The sequence below is a fragment of the Pestalotiopsis fici genome (genome assembly GCF_000516985.1).
Source record: "Pestalotiopsis fici W106-1 unplaced genomic scaffold PFICI_Scf_8, whole genome shotgun sequence".
Taxonomy (NCBI): Eukaryota; Fungi; Ascomycota; class Sordariomycetes; order Amphisphaeriales; family Sporocadaceae; genus Pestalotiopsis; species Pestalotiopsis fici.
In genome coordinates, this window is record NW_006917098.1 from 1,726,544 (window position 1) to 1,739,757 (window position 13,214).

General features: G+C 48.6%; 4 protein-coding genes across 4 annotated transcripts; 1 reads left to right on the forward strand and 3 right to left on the reverse strand.

The window, feature by feature from the left end:
* Positions 1-2,948: 2,948 nt before the first annotated feature.
* PFICI_11224 (uncharacterized protein) lies at positions 2,949-3,628 on the reverse strand (the record flags this gene model as incomplete). The annotated part of the gene is made up of 2 exons (XM_007839805.1): positions 2,949-3,443; positions 3,503-3,628. The coding sequence occupies 2 exons, from the start codon at positions 3,626-3,628 to the stop codon at positions 2,949-2,951; spliced, it is 621 nt and encodes a 206-aa protein (XP_007837996.1).
* Positions 3,629-4,282: 654 nt separating this feature from the next.
* PFICI_11225 (uncharacterized protein) lies at positions 4,283-4,897 on the forward strand (the record flags this gene model as incomplete). Its single annotated transcript, XM_007839806.1, has 1 exon — positions 4,283-4,897. The coding sequence occupies one exon, from the start codon at positions 4,283-4,285 to the stop codon at positions 4,895-4,897; it is 615 nt and encodes a 204-aa protein (XP_007837997.1).
* Positions 4,898-5,661: 764 nt separating this feature from the next.
* Positions 5,662-7,512, reverse strand: PFICI_11226 (uncharacterized protein; the record flags this gene model as incomplete). The annotated part of the gene is made up of 1 exon (XM_007839807.1): positions 5,662-7,512. The coding sequence occupies one exon, from the start codon at positions 7,510-7,512 to the stop codon at positions 5,662-5,664; it is 1,851 nt and encodes a 616-aa protein (XP_007837998.1).
* Positions 7,513-8,142: 630 nt separating this feature from the next.
* On the reverse strand, positions 8,143-12,351 carry PFICI_11227 (uncharacterized protein; the record flags this gene model as incomplete). Its single annotated transcript, XM_007839808.1, has 11 exons — positions 8,143-8,689; positions 8,741-8,926; positions 8,982-9,084; positions 9,145-9,589; positions 9,655-9,958; positions 10,007-10,034; positions 10,092-10,920; positions 10,976-11,219; positions 11,278-11,631; positions 11,682-11,808; positions 11,871-12,351. The coding sequence occupies 11 exons, from the start codon at positions 12,349-12,351 to the stop codon at positions 8,143-8,145; spliced, it is 3,648 nt and encodes a 1,215-aa protein (XP_007837999.1).
* Positions 12,352-13,214: the final 863 nt, after the last annotated feature.

The following is a 13,214-nucleotide window of genomic DNA, read 5'->3' on the forward strand; positions in this document are numbered from 1 at the left end:
CAGTTTTATAACATTTTCGTCACCATAACGTGCAGCAGCTTGTAAGGCGTTGCCGTATTCGCCGCCTTGAGCGTTAACGTCGGCACCTCGATCGAGCAACAGTTTTACAACCTCTTCGTGACCCTTATACGCAGCAGCTTGTAGGGCGTTGCCGTAATCGCCGCCTTGAGTATTGATGTTGGCACCTTGTTTGAGTACCTCTCGGGCCAGATTCGTGTAACCACAAAGTGATGATATGTAAAGCAGCCCTATATCGCTTCCATCATCAACAACTCCGTTCCCGTCCGAACGTATAAATTTAATCGAATTCCAGTGCCGGCCAATCCACGTAGTTTGCTCTCCCAGACATAATTCTATGAACTGTTTCTGGAACTTTCTGGAGGATGGGAAGACTCTTATGAAGCGTCTCCATAAAACATTCCGCCAAACTTCCGGCTTGACTTCTGATACCGCCCTATCAGCGTGATAGAAGATGTAATCCGATGCATATTCTAAGAAAGGATGCTTCTTACACAATTCGTTTCGGTCCTTGCGGTATGTAGACTTGGCAGTAAACGGCTTCAGATAGGTCCAGCAGCAATCCCATAGTTGCATATGGCTGGCCGAGATCGGCTCCTCACCAAGCGTTGAATCCATAGTCTGTAGTCGTTTATTTCGGAACAAGAAGTCGTTGACCGACAAGTGGATAAACTGCACAGAAGGCTCATCTACTTGTCTTATCTCGACGAGACCCTTGGAGACACTGTTGAGGTATCGCGACACATCCTCATTCTCTGAAGGCACTTTTCCAGCAACGACTGTGTACAGTTCTTTGGGCTTAAGCGGCCGCCCACTGAGAAGCACCCACTGGAAAAGCAGAGTGGTATCTGCTCTCGAGGCAGAATCCTCAGGGGCCAAAAGCATGCGAAACACTCCATCGAGCTCGTCTGGTACCTTGTCTAGGGTCTCTTGCATCGCTTCCGGTCGGCCATCGTCGTGAGCTTGATTCAGCAGAGCTACGACGATAGTAACCCACATGAAAATGCCATTTGCCTTGTTCTGGACTTGGGCTCGGATATTCTTGTCTTTTGTTCGTAGGTTATCACGGATGTAGGTGGCGATGTCTCGCTCGTGCCCGCTTCGCAGCTCGACACTCAGCTCAAGGCTCTTCCTCATACTCACGTGGGGGTAGTGGCGGCTCGAGAGGCAGATCCGTAGATCGGCGCCGCCTTGGACGGCAGAATCGCTCAAAGTCTCCAGGAACTTGACGACATCTCTAACATCCTGCTTGTTGCACTCATCGAGGGCATCGACAAGAAGAACGAGTGGTTGAGACCGCCGCATGACCGTTGTCCGTAGGAACTCTTTCAGTTCTGATTGTTTCCATACCCACTCTCCCGCCTTACCAGTCCACATTTTCTCCTGGAAGGAATTCAGAAACACTTTCCACAGCGTCTCATCACGTTTGATGAGCTGGTACACAAGCGACCGCATCATGCCCAGTGTAGTTTTCTCCAAAATCTCGCCTCGAGCGTTGAAAAAGTAGGATACGAGGCAATCAGCGCCCCACTCATTCTCGCAGTAGCTCAGAGTATGCTTCATCAGCGTCGACTTGCCTGCTCCCGGCTTCCCCTTGATCCAGAGCACTCCGTTATTCCCAGGTACATCAAGTCGATTTTTCCATTTCAGGAACTCTTCGGTCTCGAACAGCCATTCGCAAGTGTCTTTGTAGGCGGGCTCGATGTCGTAGAGTCGGTCTTTGATATGTGGAAACGAAAGTGACCGGAGGAACTCTATAAATAATTAGTGCTTGTCACTTTTATCGACCGTCGATCATGCTGTTTACCGTCTCTAAGTTTCGTGATGTTGTCGTTTAGTGAGGCTGTGATGATTAGCGACTCTGATCGAAATTCTTTACTGCGAAGAGCGTTGCCCATACATTGATAGGTATTGTTGTAGATGTTTTGAATGCTCTGCCCGTTGCTGGGCCCATTATTGTTGTATTGCGACCCGCTTCCTGTCGCGGCGTTCTGGAATCCACCGCTATAATTGCCGATGTTGTTCGAGGGCGGGTTCATTGGAGTGTTGGTTTGGGCTGGGAGAAAATCACATTCTGCGGATATATCAAGCCGAGCGAGTCCCGTACTTTTGATCGGAATACTTGACAAGGTGATGTGGGAGAGGCTTTCAGTTTCTCAAAGGCGCTGATCCCGACGGTACAGGCTGGTTGAGAGAGGAGCTGGGGAAGAAGATGATGCGGCTGGGAAATGGGCGACATGCTGCTTCTCGCTGACGCAGAGCCGCCGCGTGAGGAGCACCCTCGCTGTGATTCGTGCAAATTCGTGATCGAGACGAGATCTAATTCGTTTAGCCTGACATTGAGAATTTCTCATTGAGCAATCCAATATTCAGCATATTTCTGATTATCGTTTATACAAATGCAATTAAATTCTGGGATGAAGTGTTGTATACATACACCGTCTCGGCAGAGGCACTTTTAGCAAATTGAATATCGTGATATGTACCATTTACCTCTATACTAGTACTAGGAGTTAGTTGACGCGCTAGGATGCGGTGTTGATGGGCTGCTGCACCCCACTAGTAGGTGGGTATCTACATTAGTTTTAGCGGTACTAGGTGTAGGTTTGGGAGCCCCTTCCTTCTTTCACACCATTACACTTCACTTTGTGGATGGCTCACAGAGTCCATTTCCAGCTCCCATTACATGTCGACCATTTGGGAAGTTCATACTAAAGTTATACCTTCTTTTCATCCGAATACTAAAACTTACATTTCTAGTCAAGGTTGCTTTACTGACCACATTTTCGCGCGTTATAGTGGACCCCTAGCGGTAGTATAGTCCGACCAAGATCAAAGGGTCCCACATGTTTCAATCAGGTATGCCACTCGCACGGGCAAACAAAATCATCAAGGAAACATAAATAACTGCATTTTAACTATATATCTAGTCAATTATGTTCTCGGCTTTTGTTCTCATCGCTCTTGCTTGGAGGAGATGAAGGATTGAACCCTGAGAATGTGCCACCAATAAACTGTTGACCTGAAGCATTGTTGTTGTTCTGGGGTCCGGTACCAGTGTTGACATTATGGAAGCCCGTTCCATAATTGTTGATACTGGACCCCTCGGTCTCATCTGGTAGCGACGGCGGGATAGCCGCCACTTTTTGGATAGCCTCGACCAGGGCTTGCACCTGGTTTTCAAGCGCCGACTTCATGTCTTTGTCAAACAAAAGAAGAACTTTGATGTCCTCCATTATGCTCTTGAGAAGGGTTTCCACACGGTTGCCTCTGCCAAGTTCGCGTACTGTTCCGCGGTAGACTTCCAGTCGCTGTATGGGTGGGGACGGCACAACCCTGGAGAAGAGTTGCTCTAAACGGTCGGCTTTGGCCTTGCATTCTCCAACAAGGGGTATCGCGTCCTCGTAGATGCTGTCATCCTTTCCCTTGCTACTTCTTCTCGTAGCGCTTTGAGTGCATCTGAAGCGATAGGTATGTGTTTGACCACTTCCAAGAATGCAATTGGCAGGTTCTCAAGATTCATCAGATCGTATTCTTCAGCGGTATTCTCAAGATTCTGAACTGTACGTTTGGCTAGCGAAAGAAACTGAGTGGCTTGCGGACCCGCCATCGTTGTTCTATCGATATTACGGTGGTGGTCGCTCGTCAAAAGTTTGAGGTGGAGTAGTTGCTTCTATCAGTTTGTGGACGCCACTAGCGCGACCGTAGAATCTTATAAAGTGGTGCGAGCGTTGAGCGAACCAGTCTTGATTCTGGCCTTAGGATCAAGTCTCGAAAAGTTGCATGGGACTTATGGCCCACCTTGATCCAGCCGATTGCTACTCTAACGAAGCGAGCCGCACGGGGAAAGACCTGGCGTCGACTCAGCCGCAATTTGTCCTACCCACCGTACATCCACCATTGGGAAAGAGCCAATCACTTCAAGACACATGATCGCCAATGACTTCTCGGAGAGCCTTACTCGCCCTGTCCTGTAGCGATCGTTTGCCTCCTGTGTCAATCAATCATCAGCAACAGCTACATGTCTTCTGCGAAACGAGCGGAACGGTCCATCAACCCAAGAAAGGTAATAGTCGCCCTACAGTACATAATGATATACCCAATCCTCTGCTTGCCCTCTCAACAGACTGCTGACCACAACCAAGTCTTTACTTATCGTGGACCATTCATGCCTTGAGGCCATCATTTTCCGAGTTATTTCCATGATAAATCATCGACAAACTACCTCAATCACGCTGAACGACTGGAATCATAGCTAGACGATATGTCTGGGGCTGAAATTATCGGGGTGGTCTCTGCTATAATTGCGATTCTTGATGCAGCAGTAAAAGTCTATGATACCGTCTCAGATGCTTCAGGTCTTCCCTTAGCATTTCGTGACGTGGCGCGACGCCTTCCGTTAGTAACAGAAACCATGCAAACTGTAAGGCAACACCTTGATAGTTGCAATCCAGATGAGAGCGTCTATAAGGCGGTGGAACCTATAGCGGATAGCTGCAAGGATAAAGCATCACGCCTGGAGAGAATATTTCGCGAGGTCATCCCACAAGAGAGTGCGTCAAGAATGCAACGGTATAAGCTTGCTTTCCGAACTTTGGGCAAAGGAAGCCTGGTTGAATCTCTGATGAAAGGCATTCTGGACGATGTGCAACTCTTGGCAGGCAACCATATCATGAAGCTGGGCACCGAAGCGGACCTTCGGAGACTGGCAGAGGCAAGCGACGAAGTGTCAACTCTCCCACCATCGCTGCCTTCCAACACCTGGCATGGTAGCATAAATAACCACGGCTCTGGTTTTCAAAACATCAACACTGGCAGTGGGAGACAGATCAACAATAACGGAGCGGGCCAACAGTTTATCGGTGGTAGCTTCGCCTAATTTCCAAGTTCTGGCCGATGAGCTTGCCAAAGCGATGAGGGGATGTATTGTGCTTCTTATCCAGCATTCAACGCAACATCAGCAACTGAAGAACAGCAACGGGGCAGACCTCAGCGGGATCGGGTTTAGTGAGATGCAAATTCTCGGAAGTGATCGTGCTGCCGGGCAATTAGCAATCCGGAGACTACATAGAGCCTATCAGAGCTCAGTTGGTGCAAGAATATGGGATTAGTTCGTTTGTGCGTCCTCCTCTCACTGTGAGATAACAAATGGCCCATGTCCCTGATGGTCAGTTAGAGAGGCCGTATTGATCGGCCAGTGCACACGGAGATTTATTTGCACAAGCATAAGAGCATTTTTAGCCTTGCATCGGTTTTGACGCAGGGCTGAGTATATCTGACCTATAGACAAGACATGGCCAATTTTTAACAATGAGAATACAGCTATAATACTTGATATAAAGCGTATATCAGCCTTCGTAAGCCGTAAAATGCTAAATGCTTCAGGGCTCAGATCGGGCGGTTTAGTGAAGATATTTACAGCTTCGGAATCTATTCTCTAGCGACGGGAAGGCAGCATGTACTACTTTTACTCCAACAATGATCACCCCGATATGGTACGCCAAGTGCAACGCGAATTTACTCGAGTAATATGAAAACAGATTTATGTACATGTATCGAGATGTTCGCCGAGATCCTTAATGATCACCTGTCCTAATATATCTGCCAGCCCAACACCCCTTGGTCATGAATCGGGAGACGGAATTATTTCAATCTTCGTTCGTCTTTCTTCACGTAGTCTATCACCACAGCCGGCCTTGTCAGCGTAATTGGACCGTCACGAATCTTTCCGGTACTTCGGCTCCCTCTAACTACGCCACCAAAGACAACACAGCCCACTCTATACCCATCATCAGCAGCAGAATACAAGACGCCCGTGCTACCAATAACTTCAGCGTCATCGGGCTGGATAGCCATGAGACCGATATCTTGTTGCCATTTGTAGTCGATATAAGACGATCTGAACAGCAGGGCAAGATCATAGGCAATCTTGCATAGTTCAAACAAAGTTTCTGGCGGCTGATCACGCCGATCACTCCTACTCTGGAAGTGGGCGCTGCGTTCATACAAGCGCGGCCAGATTTTTCTGGCCTGAAAGAAAGGATATGCATTCTGGTCTCGACTAATACGTTTTGCCAAATTGATGGTAGAGATGCGCCATTTCTTAATTTCGTCTTCTGAATTGGATGTCAGCACTTCTCCATCATAATTCATGCGTTTGCGAAGTTTACCTAGCACTTCACTATCTGAATGTTTAGTGAATATACCCTCAATCTTCTGGTAGGAGCTCCTGTCTTTGGACTCTTCACGATATTGCTGGTTGTCCAAATGACCAAAAAGCTGGTTTCTTTCATGGAAGAAGACCCAATGAATCTCTTGAGCTACGTTGGAACGCATAAGAAGTTCGCTCATATCTGGTGAGGAACCTTTTCTTGATTGAAACTTGACACCCAATGGCAGACATTTCCTGCAAAAACTGATGATGGCAGCCTTGAGTTCAAGGATCCGATTGACAATATCTTCGTACGACGGCTCACAATCTTTTTGCCCCGACTGTTTAGTCATTTCTTTGAGATTATGAGTCGTCTCGTCCTTTTCTGAAATAAGCTCACGAAGTGACGAAACTTCTTTTGTCATCTCCTCAAGGAGACTTGTTCGACGGTCTAACTCTGACTTGAGTCCCACCAGGTCATCAAGAGGAAGCTTCTTCCCCATAACCTCATTTTCCCGCCCGGAGGGCAGAGGGAAATGTGCTTCTTGATTTGCCGGTGAGCTCGACGATGATTCTGACTGCTTAGGCTGTGCTGGGAAACTTGGGATACCTGTTCGCTCCTGGATCGCGTTGAGCAGCCGGTTCATTGCGTTTGCTTTGCCTTCACCGTATATCGGTACAATATAAACGTCGAATATGCCCAAAAGGCAATATGCGGCGTCTTCCTCCTCTGTAGTGTACCGGCCGCTCGACCACTGCATTCGGTGTAGTATAGGGAATCGGTCAAGCGGATCGCCGCGAAGCGCCGAGATATGTATTTTTGTCACAGTATGGATGACATTTTCCAAGGACATCCGGTTTCCCAACAAGATGCCTTCCGATGAGAAGAACTTGACTGATTTGGGGGCCAGAAGCTCTTGCAACGTCCATCCTCGTGTAAACCACCTGCTTCCACGAAATTGGCTATCCCATGGATGCAAGGTCTGGCCGTTCTGCTCCGGCATTGCGGAAACATCCTGGAGGTAGGCATAACATACTGTCGCGTTTTGATACCAACGAAACATGGAGTTGATAGCCTTGGCTAGCTCTGCTGAGCTTGTTTTGTCGATGCAGCAGGTATCCACCCAGAAGTAGTCGAGTCCATCGCGCTTTGCTTGTTGTCCGCAGAACAATATCTTTTGATAGCCCGGCTTGTTTCCCAACTTTTTCTGCGATACATCCTGGAAAGTCACCTCCTCGCCGTCGGCTCGCCAAGTATGTGATAAGATCGCGTAGGGGGGAATGTCGCGGGTCAAGTCCGGGGTCAGATTTAGCTCGCCGTCGTGAAGCTGGAGGAGCCGCATTGTCGCGAATACAGGGAAGCCTGCATAGAGTTTGGCTTGCTATTTAGACGTCATCGGCATGTCTACTATTGCATTAGTCTTGATTCACTAGAAAGGGAATCCCTTTACCGAGTCAAAAATCCCTTACAGTCTTGCGTCCAGCCTTTTGGCAAGCCGTTTCAATAAGCGTCAGGCTACAGCTTGAGCAGTCTCTAGAGAAAGCCTCGGACTATTGCTCCGTTGGAGGCCGTGACCCGGTTGGGTAGGTGGGTAGGTACCTAACCTAGGTAGGTTTTGTAAGCATGCGGCTGACAATGGGCAAAGCGATCTCACCCCATCACACCAATCAATTGTGAGCACGCTTCCTGGTCTTCAAATTCGCTTGGTAACTTCTACATGGGCGAACTTTGGAAATTCTGCGGATTTTGCGCCCATTATTCCGCTTCTAGTTTCAAGATATATTTTAGATGTCCAACGACCATATTAGTACAACCAATATTATAAATGAGACTCATGGTCACAGAGGTACATCAATCTGTACAAGTTATTGCGATTGAAAATCTAAATCGTTGGCACCTCAGAAACACGAGAGTATAGTCGCTACATTGAGATTCATTTAGCAAAAGTATGTGTGTTATACACACTGCGAACCTAGGATGAAGGGATCGCAGGGGGCATCGTAATAATGCTCCCGCTTGACCCTCCCGATGTTTCAGTCCTGATAGGTACAATAGAGAGACTCTCGCTTGGCTTGGCCAGCTCTGTGCTGTACGTCGCAGACAGCTCTTCTTCCTTTGTGATTGGAACCTCTTTGGGTAGCCAATCTTCATCTTGAGTTGCATACTCTACATTCCCATCTCCATTAATGAGCAGTTGCACCTCTCTCGAGTCGTCGTAGATGATGCTACACGCTCTGCCGTTCACCAAGTTGCCATCCATGTCCTCGAAAATGTGATCATCGAGAATGATCTCGACCTCATCCAGTTGACCACCTTCACCGACAGCTACATGGCAAATGGAATTATGGTCTTGGTTGCTGGTAACATTGTGTGTAATATTGGAGAGTAGTTCTTGCGCACCGTCACGTTTTTGGAACGCCGCACTGTTGATAGATACCGGTCTGTTGGCGGCGTTTGCCGCGGGTGCTGGGTCGATCTTCCAGTTTTGCCTGGGCCATTTGTAGGGGTTGCCAAACATGCTATAACAGGAGATTAATACACGGCAGTAAAGAATTTTCAATAAAACTTACGGATCGTCGTCTAGTGCTCTGAATCCGTGGTCAGGTACCATTGTGTTTTGCTTTGCACCCTTGGCGTCGGTGTAGGTGTAGGACGCGAAACAGAGCGAGTCCGGCGTCTGCGAGTCAAACCCGTACGCCGAGATAAAGTGTTTTCCGGCGCCCACTCCACGGTTTCCGGCCAAAGGGCCAAATTTCCTGTCCCAATGAGTCAGAAACTTGCAAGTCAGATCTGGGCATAGTTTGAACTTACCAGGTGGCAGGTGGTGCGTCCAAGCTTCCGCAAATGGTCTTACGGAAGGATGAGCACCGTGTCCACTGCGCTGTTTTCCAAAATCCGAAATCTCTACCTTGAGCTGTATAGAAGTATTTGATCAGCTAGACTCAGCGATAAAAGATATCTCTGGTGTACTCACCACCGTTGGCTGGCTTGTTTACCAACCGGCAGGCCTGGGGATTATTGTTTCCACTGTCGACCAGATTGCCCATTGGAAACTCGTCCACCTCGCAGCGTGCACTGGCGACTCTACGTGAACCTTGAACCAACGTTCGGTACTTGTCCTTCCTCTGATTTGCCCATAACTCCTGGTTGCGGTTGGGGGCGCGACCCTTTGGTCTGACTTCAAAAACTGTTTGACCATTAAGCATCTTGTCTATAGCCCAACGCTGATTATCGCAGATTTCATCCCAACCCAAACCATAGCGGCAGGTATAGGTGACGAAACAATCACAATATGAGCTCTGTGACACGGAGCCAAAGTCCAGAATGGGCCACTGCCCATAAGAAGCTCGAGCAGTCTTGCCTACTGTGATTGTGGTCGGCACTCCGGTGTGGGGTTGAGCAACCGGTGGTGGGTGATGCTATTGATACTCATGAGTTGGTGTCTCATGTTGAAGCGGCTTCTCAAGGGTATCTATAGACTTACCGGCGGAGGCTGAGCAGGAGCTGCAGGTCTACTTGCGAAGCCAGCAGCAGTCACAACAATACCCGCAGCGGCGCACAAGGCGATTTCGGCTGGGATGCCCAGCAGCGAGATACCAAAAGTGAACGGAGCTTCCGCAATCAAAGCCGCTACTGCTGCAGAACATAACCCGGCCGTCAATACTCCCGCAGCTACACTAGCAGGCTTGCCGCGTTTATCCAGGTCGCCCACCAGATTTCGTTTGGTGAAAACACCTTGCCCATAAAGGAAGATGTTGCCAGTGTTTGTCTTGGACGAAGGGATGAATCTAGTCCAGATTAGTTACAACGCAAACCTGAAAGTCGAGTATACTCACCCATTACAACAGTATGCCTGATAACCACCTGTGGCTAATGTGAGTGCGAGGGGAGATGAGACACCTTATTCAGACAACAACTTACCGTTGCAGGTCAAATCGGCAACCTGGCCAGCTTCATTTTCCTGGTAGGAGTTGCTGTTTTGTGCGACTACGATATCAGACGTATTATTGCAGACTGGAGTGCAAGGCAGGCCGACCCCTCTGAACCCTTGCCATGAACATGTGCCCATGGTTGTTCCAGGGGCACAGCATAGAGTTTGCACTTCTCCGTTAGAGCAGATTGAATTCTGTTGAACACTGGCAACTTGGCCCTTTGCTTCGGTGGTGTCAAAGTAGCCATTTTCGCACGGCTTCCCACATAGCGACCAGTAGCAGGATGCTGCAATATCGTTTTGTAGTGCCGCATTCGCCATCTGCGCCTTGTAGGCCTTGGCCTCTTCTGCCGAGACGCCATTGGCTTGACCCACGCCCAACAGATCGCTCATGCTATCGCCGTCGGAATTATCTTGATCAAGAGACCAAATCATGGTACCACCAAGGCAAAGCTCGTTGGCGGCGTTTATCTTCTGTTGCATTGTTACGCCGTCATCATATGACACCCACTGGTCAGTGTTCCATGTCATCCACTTTACCGCGGCAGTCTTGTCATATTGTTCTGTAGCGGCTCCGCGTTTTAGTATCCTCTTGATCTCGGCATTGGAGAGTGTCCCTGCTGAGTTTGTGCAGTCACCCGGATTGGCACCCGCCGTGAACTGGCACACTTTGTTGGGTGTGGTACAGCCTGGATCGGCCAAGGTAAATGAACGTCCATACCACCCAAGGCCAAGAACCACTTTCTCCGGTTTGATACCTGCTCTCCAGAGCAAAGAAAGACCGTCTTGAATCTCGGTCAGATTGGTGTGCGGTCGTATCTGGGCAGCATTAGGTTAGCTTTCGAAACATGTCGGGTTATCAACAAGCTCTTACATATGGACCTGTGAACTTGTTGGAAGAATCCCAAGTGCCATGAATATCATAGCTCATAAAGTTGAACCAGTCAACGTACTCCTGCATAGTTTTGACGTCAAAATGTTGCAAGTACCAGTATGATGATGGCACAGTAGCACTTATTCCATAAGATCCCCCAAACGATTGTTTCATCTCGGCGACAAGCTCAAGATAATTTCCAAAGTCTGACTGCTTGCCTCCACGATCATAAGCAGCGGGATATCTACCAGGCCGATTAGTTCAAGACTCAACGAGGTCAATCTCCTGCCAAGCCTACTCACTCCCAATCAATATCAATTCCATCGAAGCCATAACTTTGCATAAAGCTCTGCAATGCGCTTATGAACTTTTGCCTGTTTGCAGCAGAGCTCACCATGTCGCTGAAGGCCGTTCTTGTATTGGGCGAGTTGGTGTCATCGTTGAAGGACCAACCTCCAACCGAGAGCCACGTTTGTAGCGACGCCTTTTTGGACTTGAGCGCAGTGAATCTCTTATATAGCGAAGCGGAATTGGAGTCCATAGGGGAAATCTCAAAGCTCTTGGGGTCAAAGAAGGCGAATGCAAAGTTCAGATGTGTGATGCCTGTCAAATCGATATCCTCTGGTGAACGGACATCGCATTTCCGTGTGTTTGCCCTGTATCGCGTGAGGAGGTGCTGCCATGGAACTCTAAACTGCCCACTCACCAACTCTCATAGTAGCCGATTCGGCGCGTAATGGCAGAATTGCCCGAGCACGACGGGGTAGGAGCACCGCCGCATCCACCATATCCCACTTGACAACCAGCACCGCAGTACTCATCAGTACTCCCGCCTAGAAAATGGTGGTGAATTTCAATTTCGATATTGCAAGTCGGACTTTTTGTCAATACTTACAGAAGCCGTGCTGGGAACAGCACACATTCAGTGGGCACGTTGCATTCTCTGGGTGGGCGTATTGGCCGCATGGTGCTTTGGCTTTACAGTCCGAAATGCATACATCTTTGCCACAGCTGGTAGGAGCAAAGCCGCAGACACCTGTGTTACTACAGTAGGCACCGTTGGTACACCGGATACCTGGGGCACATGTACCGACTGGCAATTCGCCGACTGGCACTTCATTCGTTGATTCCTGCAGAAGGAAGAAATTTGATGCCGTGCCAGGTGATGAAAGCGCTTGTATCAGGCTTTCATTGTTGAATTTTGGTGTCTCGGGAGAATATGGCTGATAAAGAGGTTTGAGAGCTTTCGATGCGTTGTTCGGAAGCTGGACGCCAGTCGTAGCAGTGGCATTCACTATAAGGGAAACTGAAGAATTCTGGGCACTGGAGCTAGACAGGAGCAGGGCACCGGTCAAGAAGATATCACGGACGTGCATGACTAGGTACTCAGGTGGACTTTTGCAAATGTATGATATCTCATTTTGTCAAAGTATTTGGTAACGGCCTTGAAGTCAACGTTGGACCTTTGATGCGTTTTTAAATGGCTTCTGATCGAGCACCAGGCGCGTCCATGGGCCAAAACAGTACTTTGGTCCAGAATGAACAGCCGAATTCGCTACTCTCCTTCGACACATGATGACCCTGTAGCTCAACAAAGTTGAAGGATAATTCCAGCAAAGAGCTCGATAGTGCCAAATCCGGGGCATGAGCAGATCGGGTTGGAGTAGGCCTTGTTACATCGCCTACAGCCTTATTATTATGGGGCCTACTCGCTATAAAGCTGTGATCCTGGAGGCGCGCCAGGATTCGCTCGGTACGGCCCGGAGCCAGACCAATCATACCTGTGACGGCTCCGTTGGCCTACGATTAGAGGCACAACCTTGAACAGTTTGCCAATCACGGCCTTGGTGTAGTTAGCATCAGTGAACGGATCTGTTACATTGAGTTTAGTGAAACATAAATACACGCAATTCGACTGCCTCTACTTTCCCACCGGAAAAAGCCGTCAAGCCGGAGGGTCCGGAATTCCATGCTTTAATCCGCCAAGACGAGAGTTGTGCCCATTACTTTTAGTTAAAGTCAACTTTCCACATGCCACTAAAAAGGGAAAAACGACTGGTCCAATCACGGAGCAGTCAACAGTTGGCATACTACATTGGTCCTTTGGACTGCATCCTCCGCATCTATTTCCATGCTCGATGCGTGACCTCGCTCATTCAACACACACTTAATAGAGTGTCTCTACTGGATTTGAGGCAAGTTTAAATATCAGCCTCAGATGCCAATATCTGACCATGTA